Below are 21,125 nucleotides of genomic sequence, written 5' to 3' on the forward strand. Positions count from 1 at the left end.
TTTGGTGTGCTTAAGGAATATATAGCTGCATCTATTAATCTGCTAACTTTACAGAGACCTTAAATGCGAGTGAAGTGGAAAGGCTCTTTTACTGTCACCTACCAGGCCAAAACATCAGACCTACCAGATACCTGCATTTAAAGATACACTTCAGGTATAACCAAGTACAGAAACCACTTCTCTGCTCCCAGCCTCACCAGCAGTCTGCTCCTGGGATCTTTCCCAACTCCATGCAGCACTGTGTTCTATAGATGGACCATAAAGATCGACTGTACATGGAGCCTCTACACCTCACACCAGAATGCATCCTGTCCCAAGAGACTTGGGAGAAACCAGGCTCCCCCACTCCTGGGAAAAGATTAAAAGCAGCATTCCAAGCCAAACTGTATCCAGCTTTATTAAAGATACTTTTCATAAACAATCATGGTATTTCAGGCAGGACATGGGCAGACAATCGTTAACAGTATACAACTTTCAAACTCCCTTTTTCAATGGACTACCAAAATCAGAAAGCCACTATAAAACCCAATGAAATCTTCATGTGATGCTCTGAACAGGGAAAGTTTAGAGTGAGGGTTGACATTTCACATTTAGCATGTTGTTTAACAACTTTTCACAAGCCGACCCTGACTTTCAGGAAATGGAAATGAAAATGGCAGAAGTGTCACTCTGAGGAGCCACAGTCTAAAAAAGGAACCGCTGCTCTTTTGAAGGACGCCATCTCAATGGTGACACTAGAAAGTCCAGATTGCCTGACATACTGGTCATCAATTTTGGGGGGGCACGGGGTTCAGGTTCCAACAGGTCTCTGGGTTAGGGGAGTCAAGTCTGTGCTGAGGTGGAGAGGGAGAAGAGGACATGAAAACTAAAGTTTAGTTCCCCACACCACAAGGCGTTTGTGCCACGGTGGCTCATGTGTGTCAACACCAAGGAATCCCTCCTTCCTGGGAACCAAGAGGAAGTCTCTCAAAACTAGACGGGAAAGGTATTTTTCCCCCACGTCAATTCAGCTTCGGAGACATTCTGTTAGTGACGTGCCCTTCCCCCAAAAAACAACAATGAAGTGTTCTGTGTGCTAACAACATAGCTTAAAAAAAAAAAAAAAAGTAAAACAAAATTCTGCATTTTTATAAAACTTGATAAAAAATAGTATTTCAAACTGTACAGTCACCAGAAGTACACAGTTATCAAAAATGCACACACTTCACTTGGCATCTCCAGCACCTTCAGCTTTCTGTGCCTGCAAGAAAAGGACAGAAGAATACAATAAGCAGACTTGGAAACTATCTTCGAGACTCTGTACTTCTCTTTAAAACGACTTAGTAGGTAACTTTACTAAGTCACTTCCCCTCTGGATCTTACTGTGAAATTGGGGAAGGGGACACATCAGCATGACAAGGTCTGAGGTGACTCCCCGCTTGAAAACCATGGTGTAGCAGGAGTGTGACGCTTAAGCCAAGCACAAGGCTCTCATATACTGGATGGCAGAGACTTCAGGAATCCACATTAAATTCACAGGGGGGGAAAAACCACAAGCAAACTCTGGATTAAAAGGGACACTTGGGGAGTGATGCAGATGCAATAAAAAGGCCATAAAAGCTTTTGGGATCAGTAACTGAAAGAGGAGACCTAAAGAAAGTGAAAATAGTAGTTGTACCTGGTCTGTTTTGGCATCTCCATTTTCTGCAGGGTTATTCCCATCCTTGCCAGCATCAGCTTTCCCCTTTTTCCCTTTGGGTACCTTCTCTCCCTTCTAAAAAGGGGAGGGAGGAGGAAAAAAAAAGCTGTTTCTCCTCATTTCATATCACCAGGATACAGTCTGCTTTATCAAATATAAGACAAATGCCTCCCCCATTGACAAACAAAACCAATTGTGGTCTTCAATATACAGAATCTTTCAGGTGCAAATAATAGAATAAAACAGTTTAAACACTTGGGTGTTTTAATATCCAAGTGCAGAATTTGCTGTAAACTGAAGACAGAGGTTTTGGTTAAGGACCAGCCCTAGTAACTTTGTGAAATCTCAACTTTGTGTCAACAAAAGAATTTGTTTATAGCAGGTCTCCCTGTCAGCAACATGAGACAACTATTCAGACTTTTGCATAAATCCTATAAGCAATGTTTGTCTCACCATCTTGCTCACCTTTGCAGGGGCCTTTTTAGGCTTGGGTTCTGGCTTTGGAGGAGCAGGTTTCTTTTATTTGGGGGAGAGAAAGAAAGCAGAAAACATTAGTACAATAGACCAAAGAAAACCACCCACAACCAAACCACAGTATCACTGGCATAGAAGTTTCTCCAGCTTTGTAAAGTTTGCAGTGGGCTTTGTATTAGAACTTATCTTTAGAAACCTACTCAAACAACACTCAGAAGTGTCCCACTTTAGCTACAGTCAACACAATTTCACAACGAGCAAACTCCAATGAGCAAGAGACTAACTGTAACTCATGGGAAGTAAAGGGAATTGTTTTCCAGCACTTTTTAGTTTCAGGGAATAACATGAAAGTTTAGAGGCAGACACACTTACAGCAGATAATCTTGCAGATCTTCTCTGTGGCTATTAAAAAAAAAAGGAAAAAAGTTACAAATAGGGCAGTGCAAGCACTTAAAAACATAAGCTTTGGAGCTAAGTTGTTCTGGACTCGAGAGACTAAAGAGAGCTTACTGAGGTGAATTCAGGACTAAGGATATGGTTTGGGCTCCACTGAAGGGGCCCAAAGCTTTGTGAGATTCCAAAAGTAGAAAGACTTACTTCGTCCTTCACCTTGGCTTTATCTCCTTTAGCATCCCCTTCAGCCTAAAAAGAAAAAAAAAAAAAAAAAAAACAAGCAAAAGCTAAGAAAGTTGCAGCTTCTGAAGCAATTCTTAATGATTCAGTAAACTTAAGTCCCGGGGATGGGGGGATCAATGGGAATCTTGTACACAACTTTTTCCAGGACATACAAATCGTCAGTTTGTAGCATCTCCAGCTCCTCTGCAAATCCTCCAAGTGCTTAGAAAGCTCTAGGAGTGACCTTTTGTGTCAAGCTGCACGCCCGAGCAGGCTCGAACCGCGCTTAGACAGCGAGCGTAAGAGCCCCAATCAGCCTGGGAAAACGCGGGGAAACCTGGAGCTAGGCGCGCGAAGTGCGGCCCGCGCCGCCGCGCCAGGCAGAAGCAACAGCTGCACAGGGAGCAAACAAACCCCTCCGGGGGCGGGGCCCAAGCGCCGTTGCCATGGCAGCCGTCGAGGGCGGGAGACGGCAGGCGCACGCAGCTGAGGGGGGGAACCCGTGGGCGGCAGCGGCGCGCACCGGCGCCGAGTCTCGTGCGCTGGGGCCGTGGGCGGTGCGCGGGTGGAGGCGGGGCCGCATCGAAGCCCCGCCCCCAGGAGGGAGGGTCCCGCCCCCTCACGGCGGCGGTTTTTTGGCGGCAGCGCGTTCCCCCCGCCCGCCAACCCAGAACGCCGCCTTCCCGCCCTTTCGGGTTTGAATTGCCCGCCCGCGGGGAAGGGACGGGAGGAGGGAGGGAGAGCTTAGCCATGGGGGGAGGGCACGTCGAGCCCGAGGGGAGCGGGATAAACAGCCGCCAACATGGCTCCTCCCGCCGCGGCCGCCGCTCCTCCAATATGGCCTCTGGCGCCCGCGGGCAGACGAACCGCGCAGGGTAGCCTGGGGCCGCCTGACACCGCCTCGAGACGCTGCGCCGGGCGGCTGAGCCTGCTCCAGCATCGTAGCCGGCTCGCGCGCCCCGAAGCCGAGGAGAGCGGCGGAGCAGCACTGACGGTGGTGGTAGTGGCGGCGGCGGCGGCGGCCCAGCGCCTGGGGCCCTCGCGCCACGTACCTTTCTCTTGGGCATGGTGGCTGCGGCGGCGGGACGTAGGAGCTGGACACGGGGATGCAGTGGCGCGCGGGCTTTAAGTCGATCCAGGGGTCGCTCTCGCCTCTTCTTCACACTGCTCGGGCTCCGGGGGGTTTATAAAGTTTTTATAGCGCTGGGAGCCCCGGACCGGTTAGAACCGGATTTCACCTCCCGCCGCCGCTCATTGGCCCAGCTGGGGTCACGTGGGCGGGGTTTAAACTCACCTCCTCTGGAGGGAGTATGGGGGGGTAGGGCGCGCGAGACGGCGGCGCGCCGAGGGGGTGGGGGCGCAGTGGGGGAGGCGCGCGTCGAAGGCAGTAAATGGCGGGGGGGGGGTGGTTGTGGTGTGAGTCGGCGGGCTCTGGGTTTCGGCTCCCGCCAAGAGCTTGGCTTTTGCAAACTACCAAGTTCCTTCCACCTTATGCAACCGAGCTACCCACTTCTCCAAGCCGTGCGACACTTAGGGCGCATCTCAGCCGCTTTCCTTCCTGTTCCCGCTGGGGGCCCCAGAAGAGGGGTTTGCTAGGCCTGGCCGCACTGCCCTTCTCCGCCGGAGGCGGGAGGAAGCGCGCGGCTTGGAGGCATGGGCTGCAGTTCCCAGGGCCGAGGCTGACGCCTGAAGTGGGGAAACAGCCGGGAAGCCAGCTTGGCGCAGCCGGACGTGCATCCTTCTAAGCTGCCACTCAGAGGAAGCCTTTCGTGCACCTCACCTGGAAGGCGGACCGCTCGAGGTGGGGTGGAGGATCCAGCGGGGAGACTTTATGCGTAGAGGTGCCTTTCGGGTGCAGTGGGGCAGGTAGGAGCTGTCCTTTCAGCACCCGTTGCTCAGCCGCCTCCCCAAATACCAACAAAGCCCCCCCCCGCCACCGCCCCCCGAAGCCTGTCGGGCGGCTGGGCTCCCTTAGGTCCTTGTATTCCCGGACCTCAGAACCCCGCCACCGAATGATGGAGAGTGGCCGCCAAGGCGGCCTACTAGCATTCCCCTCCCCCTAAGCTCCACCCGCTTCGGAGACATCAAGCTCAGCTGCCCCCACCCGACGCGGCCACCAAGCCTGGGCGCTGCTAACGCAGCTGGCGAAATCCCTCCTTCCACACTGGCAGGCTGGCTTCCTTTCACTTGCGCGAGGAAAAGGAGGGTGGAGGAAAGCGTCCAGGGATTAGGAAACAAGTAGAGAACAGGTGTTGCGATGGCAAAAGGGCTCTTCCAGTGGCTCCCCGCCCTCCGCCCCCAAAGCTAGGGATCCTGGAAGTGGCCGAGTGCACCTGAGGGAGGTGGACAATTGCTGCAGCAAAACGCGGTCTTCTGTTGCCCTCGCAAACAAGTTTTACCTCTAAGAAAGAATTTTTAAAATTCTATTTGACACCCAAGAGAACACAACACGATAAATATCCTCAAGTTGGGGGGGGGCGGGGTTGGCTCACAGGTGGGAGGACATTTAAATAGGTCGCACCGAGTTTCTTGAGGCAAGGGTTGAGCTGGTTTGTACAAATCATACCGGTCGAAAGCAATCACGGTGACTTCGTATCAACTATTTGCAGCCCGGTTCAAAGCATCCGTGATCCCTCAGCTGCTTTTCACCTCTCCCGTGCCTCCCGAGGCAGCCACTCGCCCCTCCCCCACCCCGTGTACCTCTCCCAGAATACAGGACCTCAGGCCGGAGAGATACCTGCCCATTAATCACCTCTGCGGTACCCCTGATCACGTTAGGGAAAGTCAGACCCAGAAAGGAGACAAGGACTCAACTACCATGCTCACAGGGCAGATTCCGTTTGCTGTCTCCAGCCCCTCTTTCCCGCCTTAATTGTAGGGCTCTGCCTTTATAGCCGCATAATTCATGCCTCCCTAATTAAGGCTGTCAACAGCCTCATTGTAAAGCTGGAAAATGTACAGCACCTGCTCTCTGGGAACCCTGTGCCAGCCATTGGTAGTGGGGAGTGCCAGGTGTGTGTGGGGGACTTGCCAAAGGGTGCACTGATTGGCTTTTCCATCACAGTGTCTGGCATTCATGCCTGATTCTGGGAGCAGTGATGATGGCCAAGGGGTCTCTTGTGCCAGGTATCCAGGCACAGAAAGGGGAGACGATTGGAATACAAGGAAGTTAGGGGTTTTAAAGAATATGTTCTTAGCACTGCTTGTAAGACCCCACCTCTCCCCTAGAGGGAGGTGCTGGGGAAATAGTTTGCAGAAAGTAAAATGGGAAGACACAGCGTTTGGTTGGTACTACCCGCTGGTGCTTGCTGCTGTGGGGCACCTGAAGCATGGAGTTGCTCAGACAGACAGCTCTTCAAAGGCACTAATCCTCTCAGCAGCTCTGTAGCCAGGCCTGGCAGGGAGAGGTAAGGGAAAGGACACAACCCTTGACTTGGCCCTCTTCTCCCTGCTGGGCAACCTTGGCCCTCACAAGCTGAGACTCTGCCATGCTGAGACTAAATCATCTCACAGCCTACTTAGGGGGCCAGGTCAAAAGCTGAGAAAAGCCTCAAAGGCTGTGGAGGTGGGAAGCAGAGTCCGAGATGCTGAGGGCAGGAGGCAGTCAGTTGGGAGATGGGCTGGTTTCTGTGCTCTTGGTCCTCATGTGATCCATGGGAGGTGGCCTGTGCTAGATTAGACTCACCAGGGCCTACAGGCTCTTCTGTTACCCTGTGGCAATGGAGGGGGCCCATCTCATTGGGGAGTGGAGCCTGGCCCCATGCCCTGCAAGAGGAGGAGAAAAGCTTGTGTGGGCTGAGTCGACAATAGGTAATTGGATTGTAATCACCCGCCTGGCTTCCTCGCACCATTGGGGGCGCTGAGCCTTTCAGTGAGCAATCAGCCCAGCGTGGTGGGAGGGGGTAAGATTCAATAGCAAATCCCAGGTGGAGAGCCAAGGAGGAGGAGCAGCAGATGGGCAAATTTTCTGTCTCTGCCTCCCCTTTGCCTAAATCATGCTGGCCATCTATTAGCTCTTTACCAGCAAATCCATGGTGGGGCCACATCTTTTGTGATGGCTAAGATGGATGGGTAAAGGGCCAAGGTTTGTGGGAGACCTCTTCCCCCAAATTTTGTGTGTTGAAGGATGTGCTGGTGGAAAACCAAAATGCACCTAGAAGTACAGGTAGAGGTGGCAAAGATGGAAGAGCTGGGGCCCTCTGCTCCCCAGACCTACGGTGATCACAGCTGGGCTCAGGGTACTTGAGACTCACCCCCATCCCTCTCCCCAGCGGCACTGTCCCAGGTGGCCCATAGATATTTGGCCAGCAGACCTAGCCTCGGGCTTCCTTGCTAAGCCAAGGAACACAATTCATCCATCAGGAGGGAGGTGCCTTTTGCCAAGAAAAGAAAGGGGAGTGGGGCCCTGGAGGCCAAGGGTAGGGCAAAGTGGCAGGAGGCCAGCCTCACTCAGGTTGATGCAGTGCCCAGATGTGCCAGCCAGTCAGCCCGCTTGAGTTCCAAGGCTTGCAGGAAGCCCTGGACCCGCTCTTCCCGTCTGGCTGAGAGTTTGTGCAAGCGTGTCCGTCGGAGCTGGGGGTCCCCACTGGCCGGGAGCCCCTCTTGCAGCAGCTGCTCTGTCACTGCAGCCTGGTCCCTCTCCAGCTGCTGCCTCTTCCGCTCCTCTGCATACATGTCTCGGGCCTTCTGCTAGAGAAAAGCAGGGTTTGGGGTGGGGAAATCATCTTTAGGTTTGGGTGGAATTGGAATGGAGGAGGTGGGGGTGGGGCACAGGACTGGCCAAGTTAAGTGGAACAGTAGGGCGTTTGGATCACATTTGGAAAGATCTGGGAGTAGGTATGCAATGGGTGGTGCCCACATTGTACAGGCAGGGCGCTCCAGTTCTGGATCCATGTTGGTCTCTTTGGGGTGAGCTTCTGTATTTCTCGAAATTCTTCTCAGGTGTGTACTTGGAAGGAAACCAGCAAATTTGGGTCTGACTTCTGGTTCTCCCACCACCTAGCTTTGTGGCTTTGGACAAATCCTCTCCTAACCTCATTTCTTCATCTGTAAAGTGGGGGTTGTGCCTATCTTGAAGAATGGTTTTAAGGATTAGAGATAATATATGCAAAACCCCTCCAGCATATTAGCAGGCTCTCAAACAGAAATAGCAATTTTACAAGTTATTATTGCCTATTCTCCGATGCAAGGAAGGTTCTATTCCTGCCTGGGGCATATCCATTGGGTCATTTCTTTTGGTTCCCCAGGCACTCTGAGGGGGTCATCTTCCCAACTTCCTAAGTTACCTTTCAGGGTTTGGATCCAGAACTGCCTCTCATGTGAGACCAGGCTGACCTGCTCAGCAAATGACCCTCCTGTGAACATTCTGAGAGCAGGTTCAGCTTTCCTAAGCCACTTACTGCATTCTGCCTCTAGAATAGGCATTAGGACCACAGTCCACCATTTCTGTTAGAAAAGGAGCCATTGAAGGCTCCATAGAGCCCTCGGGCTCCTGGAATCAGTTCTGACACCAGGTAAGTGATTACATTCCTTGGCAGCACTTCTCATACTGTGTCTTCAGACAAACCATGAACTCCTAGAGGAAAGAGACTGTGGCTCTTTCTTTCTGGCACTTGGGGCACCCTGTACCTGTTCAACAGACTGACCGTATGCCCCCAGGAGGCCATGGAGGATGTTCCTGGCACCGGAGGCGAAAATCCTTTTGGAGCAGGACCAAGGCCATGCTGTGCCTTACTGATGCTCTCTGCTCTTGCTAACAGGCTGCAGAACCTTAGCCTCAGAGTTCCTCCTGTCAGTCCTATTCCATGTTGGAGAAACTCCCATCCTGCTGCCAACTATACCTTTGGTGCCCCTCCACCACACTCTACCTCGTACTGTGGTATCTGGATACCTGTCTGTGTCCTACTCAGCCTGTGAACACCTGGACTGCTCTGTGTTCCTCCTTTAAGGAATATCTTACACATACACAAGCACTTCATCTGTTGTCTCACTTGACCCTCACAATAGAGCTAGGAAGGGATTTTCTATCTGCTGGAGATAGACATGGAGATTCAGAGTAGGGAAGTGATTTTCTAGTATCTTCTCAACAATAAAGATTTATTGCATGAATAAGGCACAGTGGTAAAGAACCCATCTGCTAATGCAGGAGACACAGAAGATGTGGGTTCAATCCCTGGGTTGGGAAGATCTCCTGGAGGAGGAAATGGCAACCCACTCCACTATTCTTGCCTTGGAAATCCCATGGACAGAGGAGTTTGGAGGGCTATAGTCCATGGGGTCGCAAAAGATTCAGACATGACTCAGCAACTAAACACCACCACCACCACAAAGACGAGAAATGAAAAATCTAGAAAATACCCCCTCAGGCTCTTAAATGATCCAAGGCATTCAAGGGCACTCTTCTGCTATGATAACGAACTCACGTGTGGTGCTATGAAGGCTAAACAAGTTTGAGAAGTTGCTGCTTAAGTGTCTCCATCTTGCTAGAAGGGCTTCTTCCTGGCCTTGGTCAGGGAGGACCCTGGGTCCCACATGTGGGACCTTACTGGGGGTTCAGAAGTGCATAGGCTATAGTCACCACAATCCATATGCTCACAAGCTGAGAACACAGAGATGTACCCAAATGCCACAGTACTGGTGGAATGCGGTAAGGGTCATCAGGAAGGTAAGGGAAAGGGCTGAGTAATTCAGAGGAAAGAAATTGTGATTGATGAAGGTCAAGGGGCAGTGGAATCTCATGGGCAGGCAGAACCAGATGAACTTTAACCAATGCTGCTGCTGCTGCTAAGTCACTTCAGTCGTGTCCAACTCTGTGCGACCCCACAGATGGCAGCCCACCAGGCTCCCCCATCCCTGGGATTCTCCAGGCAAGAACACTGGAGTGGGTTGCCATTTCCTTCTCCAATGCATGAAAGTGAAAGTGAAGTCGCTCAGTTGTGTCCAACTCTTAGTGACCCCATAGACTGCAGCCTACCAGGCTCCTCAGTCCATGGGATTGTCCAGGCAAGAGTACTGGAGTGGGGTGTCATTGCCTTCTCCATTTAACCAATGGGAAAGAGTCAGATAAAGGTAGAGTGTATGGGGGAGGAGAATATTAGGCAGGGGAATAATGGGCAGACTCATGAAATCAGAGAGGGTGATTAGGCCAGTGAGTCTGCCTGGAACATTGGGGTCTGAGAAGTTTCTGTTCCAAGAATGTCCTCACCTCACTAAGCCTATTTCTTCATCTGCAAAATGAGGATGATAACATCCATTTCATTGGGTGGTTTGAAGAAAAAGGAGATAATGAATGCCCAATCTGGTGCCTGGCTATTAACAGGTAGCTATTCTTCTGTCACCACTGCTTGAGACTAGGTAGGCAAAGTTCTAGCCAAACAGAAAGGACGAGGCCAGCCAGCCACAGAGGCAGGAGATGTGGAGCTGGTTAAAATTGCTCTGGCTTTTTCCAAATGGCAGCCCGAGACTGAGTGTTGAGAAGAAAGGTGGCAGTCGGGCAGAGTCTGGACCCTAATTTGCCAGGAATCAGCAATTCACTGTTAGGATGACAGAGTCAGGGGAGAGCAGAAAGCCCATCAGCTCTATACTTCTCCTGTACAGACAATGACACCATGCTAGGGAGGGACTTGGCCTAAGTCACACAGTGAGTTAAAGTTCCCTTGATTTCCACTAAGGTGACTTCTTGAAAGATCTATAGGACATGTGTTGTGTGCCTCTGGATAAGCTGTACTTTCTAGGGGTGCAGTGGGGAACCAGTGACCTGCATCTGGATGCCTCTGTGCAACCAGATGGTCTGGATCTACTACCCCGCCTCAAAGGTGTTCCAAGTTCTTCTCAGGTACTCAGCCTCTGAAAATCTAGGCTAATGGAGGTCCTAATGGTCAACTTCTCTCTCCCTGACCATACTGTCTACTCTCCCTGTATAAGGAGCAATTGGGGGAGGGCGTTAATAATTACCGTAGATACTTATACAGGCCTTCTGTGGTCTTGGTGTAAGGGCTTCATGGAGCTCATTTTGAGAAATGGGACTCTAAACTATCAATATAAACCTCTCCTGGGCATTAAGACTCTCTGCTCTTGTTCTCTCTTCAGCAGAATTAGGGAACCAGATGTAATGGCCCCTCCACAGTACATAAATCCTCAGGTCCACTGACTTCACTAGGGCATGGAAAGAGGATACAGGTCTTGGGCTTCAAAACATTCACCAGCTAATAAGTCCTCTCTTGAGTCCCCATCTCCCCAGGTTGGTAGCAAGTGGGATGCATTTCGGAGGGCTGAGACAGCACCTCCTGCTGGTAACATGATATTCTGACGAGCACCCAGAGTCTCCGTGCCAAGGGAACTGTCCTAGGGATGGGATGAGCAGGGTGCTAAGTGTCTGTGGATTTTCTGGAGACAGATGAAGTCTAATGAAGAGCCCAGAGACAGACATGATGAACTATACTGACCACCAGCCTCTGAAAATGAACTCTGTTCCACCACTGCACTCAGTTCTCTTGGTGTATTAGTTCACTGAAGGCTGATCACAAACTTGTGAGGCAGGTATTATCATTACTTCTCTCATGTTACAGATGAGAAAAGTGATTCTCTGAAGGGTTAAGTAATTGCCTAGTCAGTCACATAGCCAGTAGGAAGCACTATGATTCAAAGTCAGGAATGTCTGAGATAACAGCTGAAGTTTTCTAACTTCTCTTGAGGAGAAGACATTGACTACCTTTAGAGTACTAGAAATAAAATGGTTGATTGATCCAGCCTAGTATTTAACCTCTGACAGATGCATCAAAGGAAGTTTAGTGGGAACCTGTATATTCTCCCTCTACATCATTACAGATCAGGTGGACCACACTATTACTCCTCATCGCTGAGAAAAGATCCCCGGGGACCTACCATCCATGCAGCTTGTAACTGAGAATCAGTGGCTCTGTACTGCTGCCCAACCCTTCCCCACCCTGATTTTCTCTGTCCTACTGTGTCATTGTCAAGATTGCTTCCCTTTGCTAGACCCCATTCTCTAAGATGAAGGGTGACCACCTGGAAACTTTCACGATCCCTTCAGATACCAGGATCTAGCTTCCAACAATTTGTAGCTGAGTCTCTGCTTCCATTAGTATCCAGCACCTGCCCTCATCCCAGTGAGCTAGGTCAAGAACCCAGCTCCCTACCTTGGCTTCCTGCAGGGCATCAGGACATACTGGGCTGGGCTTAGAGACAGAGAAGCTCAAACTGAACAATAAGAATTTGGGAGATGGGGCAAGAACACAGATGTGGAGGCAGAAAACCAAAGGGGATGAGAATAAGGAACTGAACAATCCAATTTGGTGAGGATACAGAACACATACAAGGCGGATATCAGAAAGATCAGCTCTCTAGTCTGACAGCATACTGGCCAGGATGTTTAGTCTGGACTATACTGCTAATGCTTCTGCTGAGGTGCTAAGATTTCTAGAAACAGTATGAATGCTCCTGGGCAGAGGAAATCTGGCCAAAACCCCCATGGGGTCTGCTGAGAAAGAGTTCAGGACAGTCAATATCTGTTATTACTTTGGTCTCCTCACTCTAAAAATGGAGGCAATTAAGAGTAGTATATACCTTATAGAACTACGTAGAATCAAGTAAAAGGATGCCTGACACGTGGTAAGAACTCAATAAATGTCTGGAATTATGATTCGTAGGTATCAAATGAAACTCTTAAAGGTTGTCCTTAAACATGTTCCACCCCATTCTAGAAAACAGCAGAACCATCCACCCAACTGCCCAGGCCAAAACCTAAATGTTTTGGTTCCTAGTAACATTAATATTCATGCTCATTGGTTTTCTCCTACAAGAGGCATGAAAGAATTTCAGAATTACATCATTAACATTACCACTGATAAACCTCTTAAGTGATGTTTAAGTTTGCTTTCCAGTTTGTATTATTCTTAGAATATATACTGCTGAAGATGTATAATCAGAGAACTATGTTCAGGTAACTTGAATTAATCCCTTTCTCTGAAGGTTGTATTATCAACTTAGTTTCATTTGTTTCTGTTTTAAGGTTTGTTTTTCCTCCATCTCAGTCCACTCAGCCCTTCCCTTCTCTGCAGCCGCCACCCCACCTCGAGGCCACATCCTCCCACCTGGACAACTCTAGGAATTTGATCTCTGACTCCTGCCCTGTGAAAATCCTGAGTGAATTATACAAAATGTAAATTAGATCCTGCCATTCCCTCTGATCAGAAGTCTTCAGATGTGTCCCCATAGCCTACAAGGCCATGAATGATCAGAGGCCTGACTCCTACCCAGCTTCATCTCACATCCTTCTTCATGCATGCTGGCCTCTTTGTTCTTCTAAGACCTAAACTATATAACTAGCATCCTTCCACTTCCTGCTCCCTCTACAGAGAATAATCCTTCTCCCTTAGATTTTTACATGTCTGCTACTTCTCATCTTTAATATCATGGCTTATCAAGACCTTCCTTGACTGCTCCACTCAGCACCTCTTGCTTGCTTCCTTCCTTTCTAGGACAACACTCTGTTTCTTCACTGCCTTATTGCATATATTTGTTTACTTATTATCTGTCTCCTCAAGTAAAAATATAATCTCCATGAAGGTAGGGATCTTGTCTGGCCAATTAACTGCTTCAATCTCTTGTGTGGAATACTGACATAGTGTCTGACTCAGACCAGGTGCTCGGTAACAGACATGTATAGAATGAGACATTTGCTGTGGCCACCTGATGCAAGAGCTGAGTCATTGGAAAAGACCCTGATGCTGGGAAAGGTTGAAGGCGGGAGAAGAAGGGGACGACAGAGGATGAGATGGTTGGATGGCATCACCGACTCAATGGACATGAGTTTGAGTAAACTCCGGGAGTTGGTGATGGACAGGGAGGCCTGACATGCTGCGGTTCATGGAGTCGCAAAGAGTCAGACACGACTGAGCGACTGAACTGTATTGAACTGAACGGAATGAGTGCAACTTGAGGTAATTCCTCTGATAGCCATGTGGGAAAGTATCTGAGAAATCTGAATTACTAAAAGACTTCTGAGCTTCCTAATTAGAGACAGTAATGTGAAAGTCACTCAGTCGTGTCTGATTCTTTGTGACCCCATGGACTGTAGCCTGCCAGGCTCCACTGTCCATGGAATTCTCCAGGCCAGAATACTGGAGTGGGCAGCCGTTCCCTTCTCCAGGGATCTTCCCAACCCAGGGACTGAACACAGGTCTCCCACGCTGAAGGTAGATTCTTTACCATCTGAGCACCAGGGAAGCCCAGAGACAAGAATAGCCATACACAAAAGCTCGTACACCAAGATCCTCTGGGCTTCATGAAAGGCCAGTTTACTCTTTCTTTACAGATATAATTCTAACAAGCTTGGTTGACTGGTTTTCTTACCTGTAGCTCATTTAAAACTGGAAACAGGAAGAGAAGGGAAGAAAAAATGCTGTCAAAATTAGCCACTGACCATAAACAAGAAATTCTAAAGTCAAGTATTTGCAGACTTAGAGTCTGCAGACTTAGAGTCAAGTATTCTAGCTTAGAGAAAGAATCCCATCTTTCAAGGCCATCCTGGACAATGAAGTGCTTCAAGATGGGATCACTACCATCACTATCAGCATCAGTAGAATGTGATTATTCTGATCATCGTAATTATTAGCAAGTGCCTAATACACAGTAGGTGTCAATGAATTACACACAGGACATGTTTCAGAAAGTTCTCTATCAAAAAAGGATAAAGAAGTTTTAGTTCTTAAAGGGAGATTTGGTCATGTGGAAAAACTGATATTCATTCCTCACTGACAGTGGATAATTGAGACTTTGCTGTTTTTCCTTTCAATTGAACTCAACTTCCTCTTTCAGTTTCCTCATATTCTGAGCCTAAATGATCAGGCACATAATCTCACTGACTTATTCCAGGAGTTCTGGACTTGGGATTCAGGGAAAGATTTCACGAGTTATGTGAACCTCCAGAAGTAGTTTACGTGCTTCAGTGATTCGTGCAATTCTATGCAAGATGCCATGTGTTAGAGTGACCTTTGCAGTTTTTCTAGGGAGATGGTCTATGACTTTCATCAGTTTCTCCAAGGAGTCCCCGATGCCAGGGGGACTGAGAAGCCCCGACTTATATCTTTATTTCCTCCTGGCCATTAACTCTCCAGACTCAAGAAGCATCACCAGCTTTGGGCTTAAAATTCTGTGACTTGGAGACAGTTACCGTATCCCTCTGTTTCCATATCTGAACAATGAGGACACCAAAGCTGCTGGATTGTTGGAAGGGTTAAATATGAAAACACCAAAGTGCCTTAGCAGACCCTCAATAAGTTAGCTGCCACCAGCATACACATTGTCATTATGATGAAGAGTCCTAATCAGATATAGGTGAATCTCCCTCCTAATGAAACCTGTTTCAAGATCTAGTGATCAAAACCAAAAGCAGAACTTCAAGTACTGGTAGAACACAGCTTTATACAATGGGAAGATAGTGCTATTTTGTTTTTAATCCCTCTGGAAGAGTCTTGGATGTTGCATACTTCCACTTCTACAATCTTTTGTTAGGCTAATTCCTTCAGTGAATAATGGCCATTCTCTCTGAGAAGCATTTCCTGAGTTTCCACAGTGAAAAGATTAAAGACTTGTAACTTGAATCTCAGTTCGGTCTTTTATTGGTTCTGTGTCCTTAACTAAATAATTTTGATTTACTCATTTGCACAAGTGGGGCTGTTGGGTTCTTGGAAACATTAAATGAGACGGTGATATACACTGTTCACAGTGCCTGACACACAGTAAATACTCGGTAAGTGGTAGCTACTCATCATTATCATTAACATGCCAGTAGCAAGTGCCTGACATATACAGTCATGGGGGTCAATCAATGCTAATATTTTCTTCCATCCCATCCAGTCAGGCCAGCCATGAACTCTTACCTGAAGCATGCTATGGTTCATCTGGAACTGCAGGATGGCCTCACAGAGGTTCCAAAACGTGTATTCTGGCCACAGAACAGGCTGGAACACCAGGCAGGAGTGGGAGGTCTGGGAAAGGTGGGGAAGGAAGAGAGTTTGGTTTAGTAACGTGTCACTGGAACATATCCCTAGTCAGGTTCCAAAGAAGGAGCAGGCTGATCATGTCCAGAGATGAGGTGGCCCAGGCATCCTGAGCTGCAGCTGCTGTTGCCAGCCCGGATCCACTCACTGATGGGGGAAGGGTCATCTGAGGCAGTAAGGTCACCTGCCTGTAGCAAGGCAGAACTAAAGCGAGGCGAGATCAACATTTCCACCAGGAGTTTTCTAAGAGCCAATTTTAGGACTATGAAATAACATCTGGATTATGTTATTGGCTCTTGGCCCTCAGAGGTCATCTCAGAGACACAGTGTCTGATAAAAGTTAGCAATGAATAAATGGTAGCTGCCATTGTTATTTTTAAGTAGCAGAGTATGGCACAATGGTTAAGAGCATGGGCTCTGGGGCCAGACTGCCTGGCTTTGAATTCTGGCTCCACCATTTACCATCTATCTGACCTGAGGCAAGTTACTTAACTTCTCTGGGTATATAAGAGTATCTTGTATTATAAGGTACTATAAAAATTTAATAAGATAACATACATAAAACAAAGCACAGAGCTGAGTGAACTTTTAACAATCATTACTGATTTTGGAACATTCTTGACAGTCACTGTTGAGACCTTTAGTGGAAAGGAATTCAGTGCCTAAAGGGGGATATGTTAGCTGTCAAAGAGCTCATTAAGCTAAACCAGTGTCACCTTCCCTGGAACTCCTACCAAGGTCTAAGGTCTTCTCTCTGGAACAACTTTCTTTTCCAAAGTGACATTTTTCACATATTGGAAGGCTAGGTTACAGCGGCCTGTTATCTGCTCCCAAGGTTGTAATGACTTGTTCAGCTTGTCCTTGCTAACAAACTCTAAGTTTTAAGACAGTAGGGATTATTTCTAACTTGCTGCTGCTGCTAAGTCACTTCAGTTGTGTCCGACTCTGTGCGACCCCATAAACAGCAGCCCACCAGGCTCCCCCGTCCCTGGGATTCTCCAGGCAAGAACACTGCAGTGGGTTGCCATTTCCTTCTCCAATGCATGAAAGTGAAAAGTGAAAGGAAAGTCTCTCAGTCATGTCCAACTATTCGCGACCCCATGGACTGCAGCCTACCAGGCTCCTCCGTCCATGGGATTTTCCAGGCAAGAGTACTGGAGTGGGGTGCCATTACCTTCTCCAATTTCTAACTTGGTCACTGCCATATTCCCAGCACCAAGGAGGAACTCAATTTTTTTTTCCCCTCAAGAGAATAAACTATTTTCCAGACCATCATCCTTCACTTATGCCTTAGAGGACATGAGTCTCAGATTCCTGGCCATCTTTTGGTTGGCCTCTTCTGCTAAGTCCTCTAGTTTACCAGTGCAATCTCTTAAAACTCAGTGCCCAGATGTAAATTCTTCCGACATCATCTGACCAACAGAGCGGGCCATAAAACCATAAGCTGCATGTTACACTTCTTTAGTATAGCCAAAGACTAAAAGTATCTTCAGTAGCTGAATCTTGTTAGTTTGCTTTTGAGACTACGGGCCATTAAAATTTCTGGAATTTACCATGTGAATTGTTTCCAACTCATGTCTCTCCCTCCAGCCTCTCCTTGAACAAGATTTTCTCCAGCCATGTGCTACCCAGGGGCAAAGCGAACAGATGATGGAGATTCTCAAGCAAAGACAACCTTATTTGAGTATGAGCTTTCAGATGACGACCTACACTGGGATAACTGAGCTGAGAGGCAATGGCAGGCCCCAAAGAAAGAGTCTGCATATAGTTTATATCCCTTGTGGACTGTGCTTGTGTAAATGCAGCCCTTTATTCTGAAAGAGAGAAATCAGTAAATTCAAGGCAAGGTTCCAGCCTAGAGGTGCAGGTTACATGGCAGGTTACCAAGGCAGGAGCTTGTGCTCAGGACATAAGGCAGAAGTCCAGTTCCTTGAACAGAGGCACAAGTAAAGCTTCCACTACAGCAGGATGGCTTTGATTTTTCCTCTGGGCATTCCAGGCAGCAAGAACCACACAGACTCAAAAAGCCAGGGGTGGATGAGGAAGGGATAACAAATGTTACCAGGCACAGCCTGCAGACAGTACTCTGGATTTTAGCTCCCCCTCCAATCTGTTCTGCGGGTGCAGTCACAGTTTTCAGTTCTGACACAAACAGAATAGTGGCTGGAAATGACCTACCTGCCAGAGGAGGAAGTCGCTGAGCCTCACTTCCCCAGAAGTCCGTATCAAGATGTCAGGGTGAGGAGAGTGGTTGGTATAGAGGCACTTATCGAGCAGAGACTCAGAGACATCGCTAAGGTGAGTGAGGAAGAGACAAAGATAAGCACATATCTCCTCTTGAATTACTCTCACGATGAACTTCCTTACATAAAGCTTCCCAGTTTGTAGGACGCCATCAAATACATTACTTCTACCTGGCATGCAGAAGGCCCTCAATAAATGCTTGATAAATTAAAGAATGATTTTAATTTTCACAACTACATAAGATATTTCTATCCTTACTTTTTAGATAAGGAAACTGAAGCTCAGAGAAGATGAAAATTTCACCCAAAGTAATTTAGTTGCAGGCCTAAAATAGATGTACCCATCAGAGCATGTGTTGTCCTTCATGTAAAACATCTTTTTTTAAAAAATGCATACACCACGGACTTCCCGGGTGGTCCAGTGACTAAGACTCCATGCTCTCAATGCAGGGGACTCAGGTTTAATCCCTGGTCAGGGAACTAGATGCTACATGCCGAAACTAAAGATCCCGCATGCCACACCTAAGACCCAGCATAGCCAAATGTTAGGTTGGAACAAAAGTACTTGCGGTTTTGGACGGTGAATTTTAAATCATTAAAACTAGGATCAACACATTTTTATTAATCAAAATAGGAACCATTACAATCAACATATTTTTGCCAATGAGAAATAAGTTTGTTTATTCCTGTAGCATAAAAATCCGTGCTTCAGGATTCGAAGCATTTTCTGGAAAGCATTTTCTGCCTCCTGCTAGCTGTGGAAGCATTTTCCCTGCAAAAAGTTGTTGAGATGCTTGAACTAGTGGTTAATTGGTTGGCAAGAGGTGAGGTGAATATGGCAGATGAGGCAAAACTTTGTAGCCCAAGTCGTTCAACTTTTGAAGCATTGGTTGTGTGATAGGTGGTCGGGCATGGCTGTGGAGAAGAAATGGGGAAGAAATGGTCTCTTTCTGTGGACCAATGCTGGTTGCAGGAGTTACAGTCATTGGTGCATCCCATCGATTTGCTGAGCATGCTTCTCAGATGTAATGGTTTCACTGGGATTCAGAAAGCTGTAGTGGGCCAGACACCATCGAACAGTGACCAGGACCTTCCTCTGGTGCAGGTCTGCCTTTGGGAAGTACTCTGCCACTTCCTGGTCCAATTACTGAGCTAGTTGTCGCCGGCTGTCATATAAAATCATTTCCCGTTGTATGTCACAATCCGATCAAGAAATGGCTTGTTGCTTCCTGAGCATTCTGTGAGGAGCGTTGGGCCTGAGACGGGTGTGTTTAATCAGTCCCGGTTCTTTCTCACTACTTGAGACTCACCAGGGAGAAATATGAGTGGGCAAGTGGCATCAAAATTGGGACCTACAAATCAAGATTGCTCCCAGGTGGATGAACCTGTGGTTGACCAGCAGCCCAGTGTTGAGCAACCTCAACAAGAGGAACCGCCAGCTGAGATTCAGGATATCACACCTAGAAAGGAGGAAGTACATGGAGAGGATCCAGTGAATCGTGATGAAGAAGAGGAGAAGGATCCCTTTGAAGATTCTGGCCTGGAAGCTGATCTCCAGCAATTGGCTGAGGCAAAGACTGGGGGTGAAGGTGGAGATGGTCCTGATGTCAGGGAGGAGTTTGCATCAAATATAGAGCCTGTTGAAATGCCAGAAGCAGGTGAAGGGCAGCCATTTGCTTGAAAGAAGATAAACTGAAACCATCTATGCTGTTCTTATGTTGTATATTTGACTGTTAAAGCTCTGTCAATAAAGTTTCATTTTCTAATTGCAAAAAAAAAAAAAAAGAAATGGCTTGTTGTGGTTGGGCAGAATTAAGAGAAGATGGCACTTCAAAACAATAATTGTTTTGATTTTCAGTCAGTATACGAGGCACCCAGTTATCAAGCTTTTTTACCTTTCCAACTTGCTTCAAATGTTGAATTACCATAGAATGGTTGATGTTGGGTTCTTTAGCAACTTCTTGTGTAGTCTGAGGAGGATCAGCTTCGACGACTGTTCTTAACTGGTCGTTGTCAGCTTCCAGTGGCCGGCCACTGAGCACCTCATCTTCAAGGCTCTGCCTCCCTTGTGAGGCGTTCTGCACCACTATTGCACTGTGCATTTGTTGGCAGCTCCTGGGCCAAATGCGCTGTGGGTGTTGCCAGTTGTCTCCGCTACTTTACAACCCATTTTGAACTCAAATAAAAAAACTGCTTGAATTTGCTTTTTGTCTAACATCATTTCTATAGTCTAAAATAAATATAAACAGCAAAAAAAAAAAAAAAAACCCAGCAATAATGTCATTAGCAAAAAACCATAAAGCTAGAAATGTGCATTAAAATGATGTATAACATAACCATATTTGAGAATATATTCCAATATCAAACAGCAAAGTTCAACAATGCAAAACTGCAATTTTTTTTTTTACTTTTGCACCAACCTAATAAATAATAAATATTTTTTTAAAAATAAAATGGATATACCCTAGGACCTTGCAATTTGATTAAATACTATGCCAATGTTTTTAATACAGATAAACCTAAGTGCACTGATTTGGAAAGATGTCTAAGACGTAACATTAAATGAAAAAAAGGAAGTTTCAGAAAAAAATAGTGTGGAAAACACACACAGAAACCCTCACACCTGTGAATACATATAAACATAGATACATGCAAACAAAATCTAAAAAGGCATACACCATACTATTAACGGTGATTATTTCTGGAAGGTTGGATAAGAAGGAAAGACTATCTTTTTTTACTTTATATACTTTGGCTATGGTTTGAATTTATTATAGATAGAAATTTTAAAACCTTAAATTTAAGTCCTATGGACAGTGAAACACTGCAAAAAATCCACATAGGATATGAAAACCAGCAAAATGATCGGCCCTCTTACATTTGATAAGAGCTACTTTTCCAAGCAGACACTCAGAAAGGAGATGGAATGAAGGAAGAATGGGGACTGGGAGTAATTATCTTAAGTTAAACTGTTCTGTCCAATGAAAGAGGGTATTTGCAAGACTGGTGTCTGGTGGTTCTAGGAATGCTGTTTACCTATCCTACCAAGCACCAAGAGGCAGAATTTAGAATCTCCAAGTGGTAAGAGTTGCA

At 47.3% G+C, this 21,125-nt stretch overlaps 2 protein-coding genes across 5 annotated transcripts in view; both read right to left on the bottom strand.

The window, feature by feature from the left end:
- Nucleotides 1-371: 371 nt before the first annotated feature.
- HMGN2 (high mobility group nucleosomal binding domain 2) lies at nt 372-4,015 on the bottom strand. The gene is made up of 6 exons (XM_019980625.2): nt 3,820-4,015; nt 2,750-2,794; nt 2,525-2,554; nt 2,144-2,194; nt 1,658-1,753; nt 372-1,240 (listed from the first exon to the last, which is right to left on the bottom strand). Exons 1-6 carry the CDS (start codon nt 3,832-3,834, stop codon nt 1,205-1,207), a joined length of 273 nt encoding a protein of 90 aa, XP_019836184.1. The 5' UTR covers nt 3,835-4,015; the 3' UTR covers nt 372-1,204.
- A 1,161-nt stretch (nt 4,016-5,176) lies between these two features.
- DHDDS (dehydrodolichyl diphosphate synthase subunit) overlaps nt 5,177-21,125 on the bottom strand; it is a 38,644-nt gene continuing 22,695 nt past the window's right edge. For 2 of the 4 annotated variants that reach the window (XM_019980611.2, XM_019980590.2), the window contains 3 exons: nt 17,968-18,082; nt 15,670-15,777; nt 5,177-7,453 (listed from right to left, as the gene is read on the bottom strand). In XM_019980611.2, the coding sequence (XP_019836170.1) occupies nt 7,217-7,453; nt 15,670-15,777; nt 17,968-18,082 (460 nt within the window). In that variant the 3' untranslated portion in view covers nt 5,177-7,216. Of the gene's footprint in view, nt 7,457-15,669; nt 15,778-17,967; nt 18,083-21,125 lie in introns of all 4 variants that reach the window. The other 2 variants (XM_019980601.2, XM_019980585.2) reach the window with 1 other exon arrangement.

The sequence above is a fragment of the Bos indicus genome, chromosome 2 (genome assembly GCF_029378745.1).
Source record: "Bos indicus isolate NIAB-ARS_2022 breed Sahiwal x Tharparkar chromosome 2, NIAB-ARS_B.indTharparkar_mat_pri_1.0, whole genome shotgun sequence".
Taxonomy (NCBI): Eukaryota; Metazoa; Chordata; class Mammalia; order Artiodactyla; family Bovidae; genus Bos; species Bos indicus.

Bases quoted from the DNA above. Each gene is read 5' to 3' on its own strand.
- HMGN2 (XM_019980625.2), bottom strand. The intron at 1,754-2,143 runs GTGAGCAAGATG...TCCCCTTTTTAG, and splicing joins CTAAAAAGGCCCCTGCAAAG to AAGGGAGAGAAGGTACCCAA. The intron at 1,241-1,657 runs GTACAACTACTA...CTTTTCTTGCAG, and splicing joins GAGATGCCAAAACAGACCAG to GCACAGAAAGCTGAAGGTGC.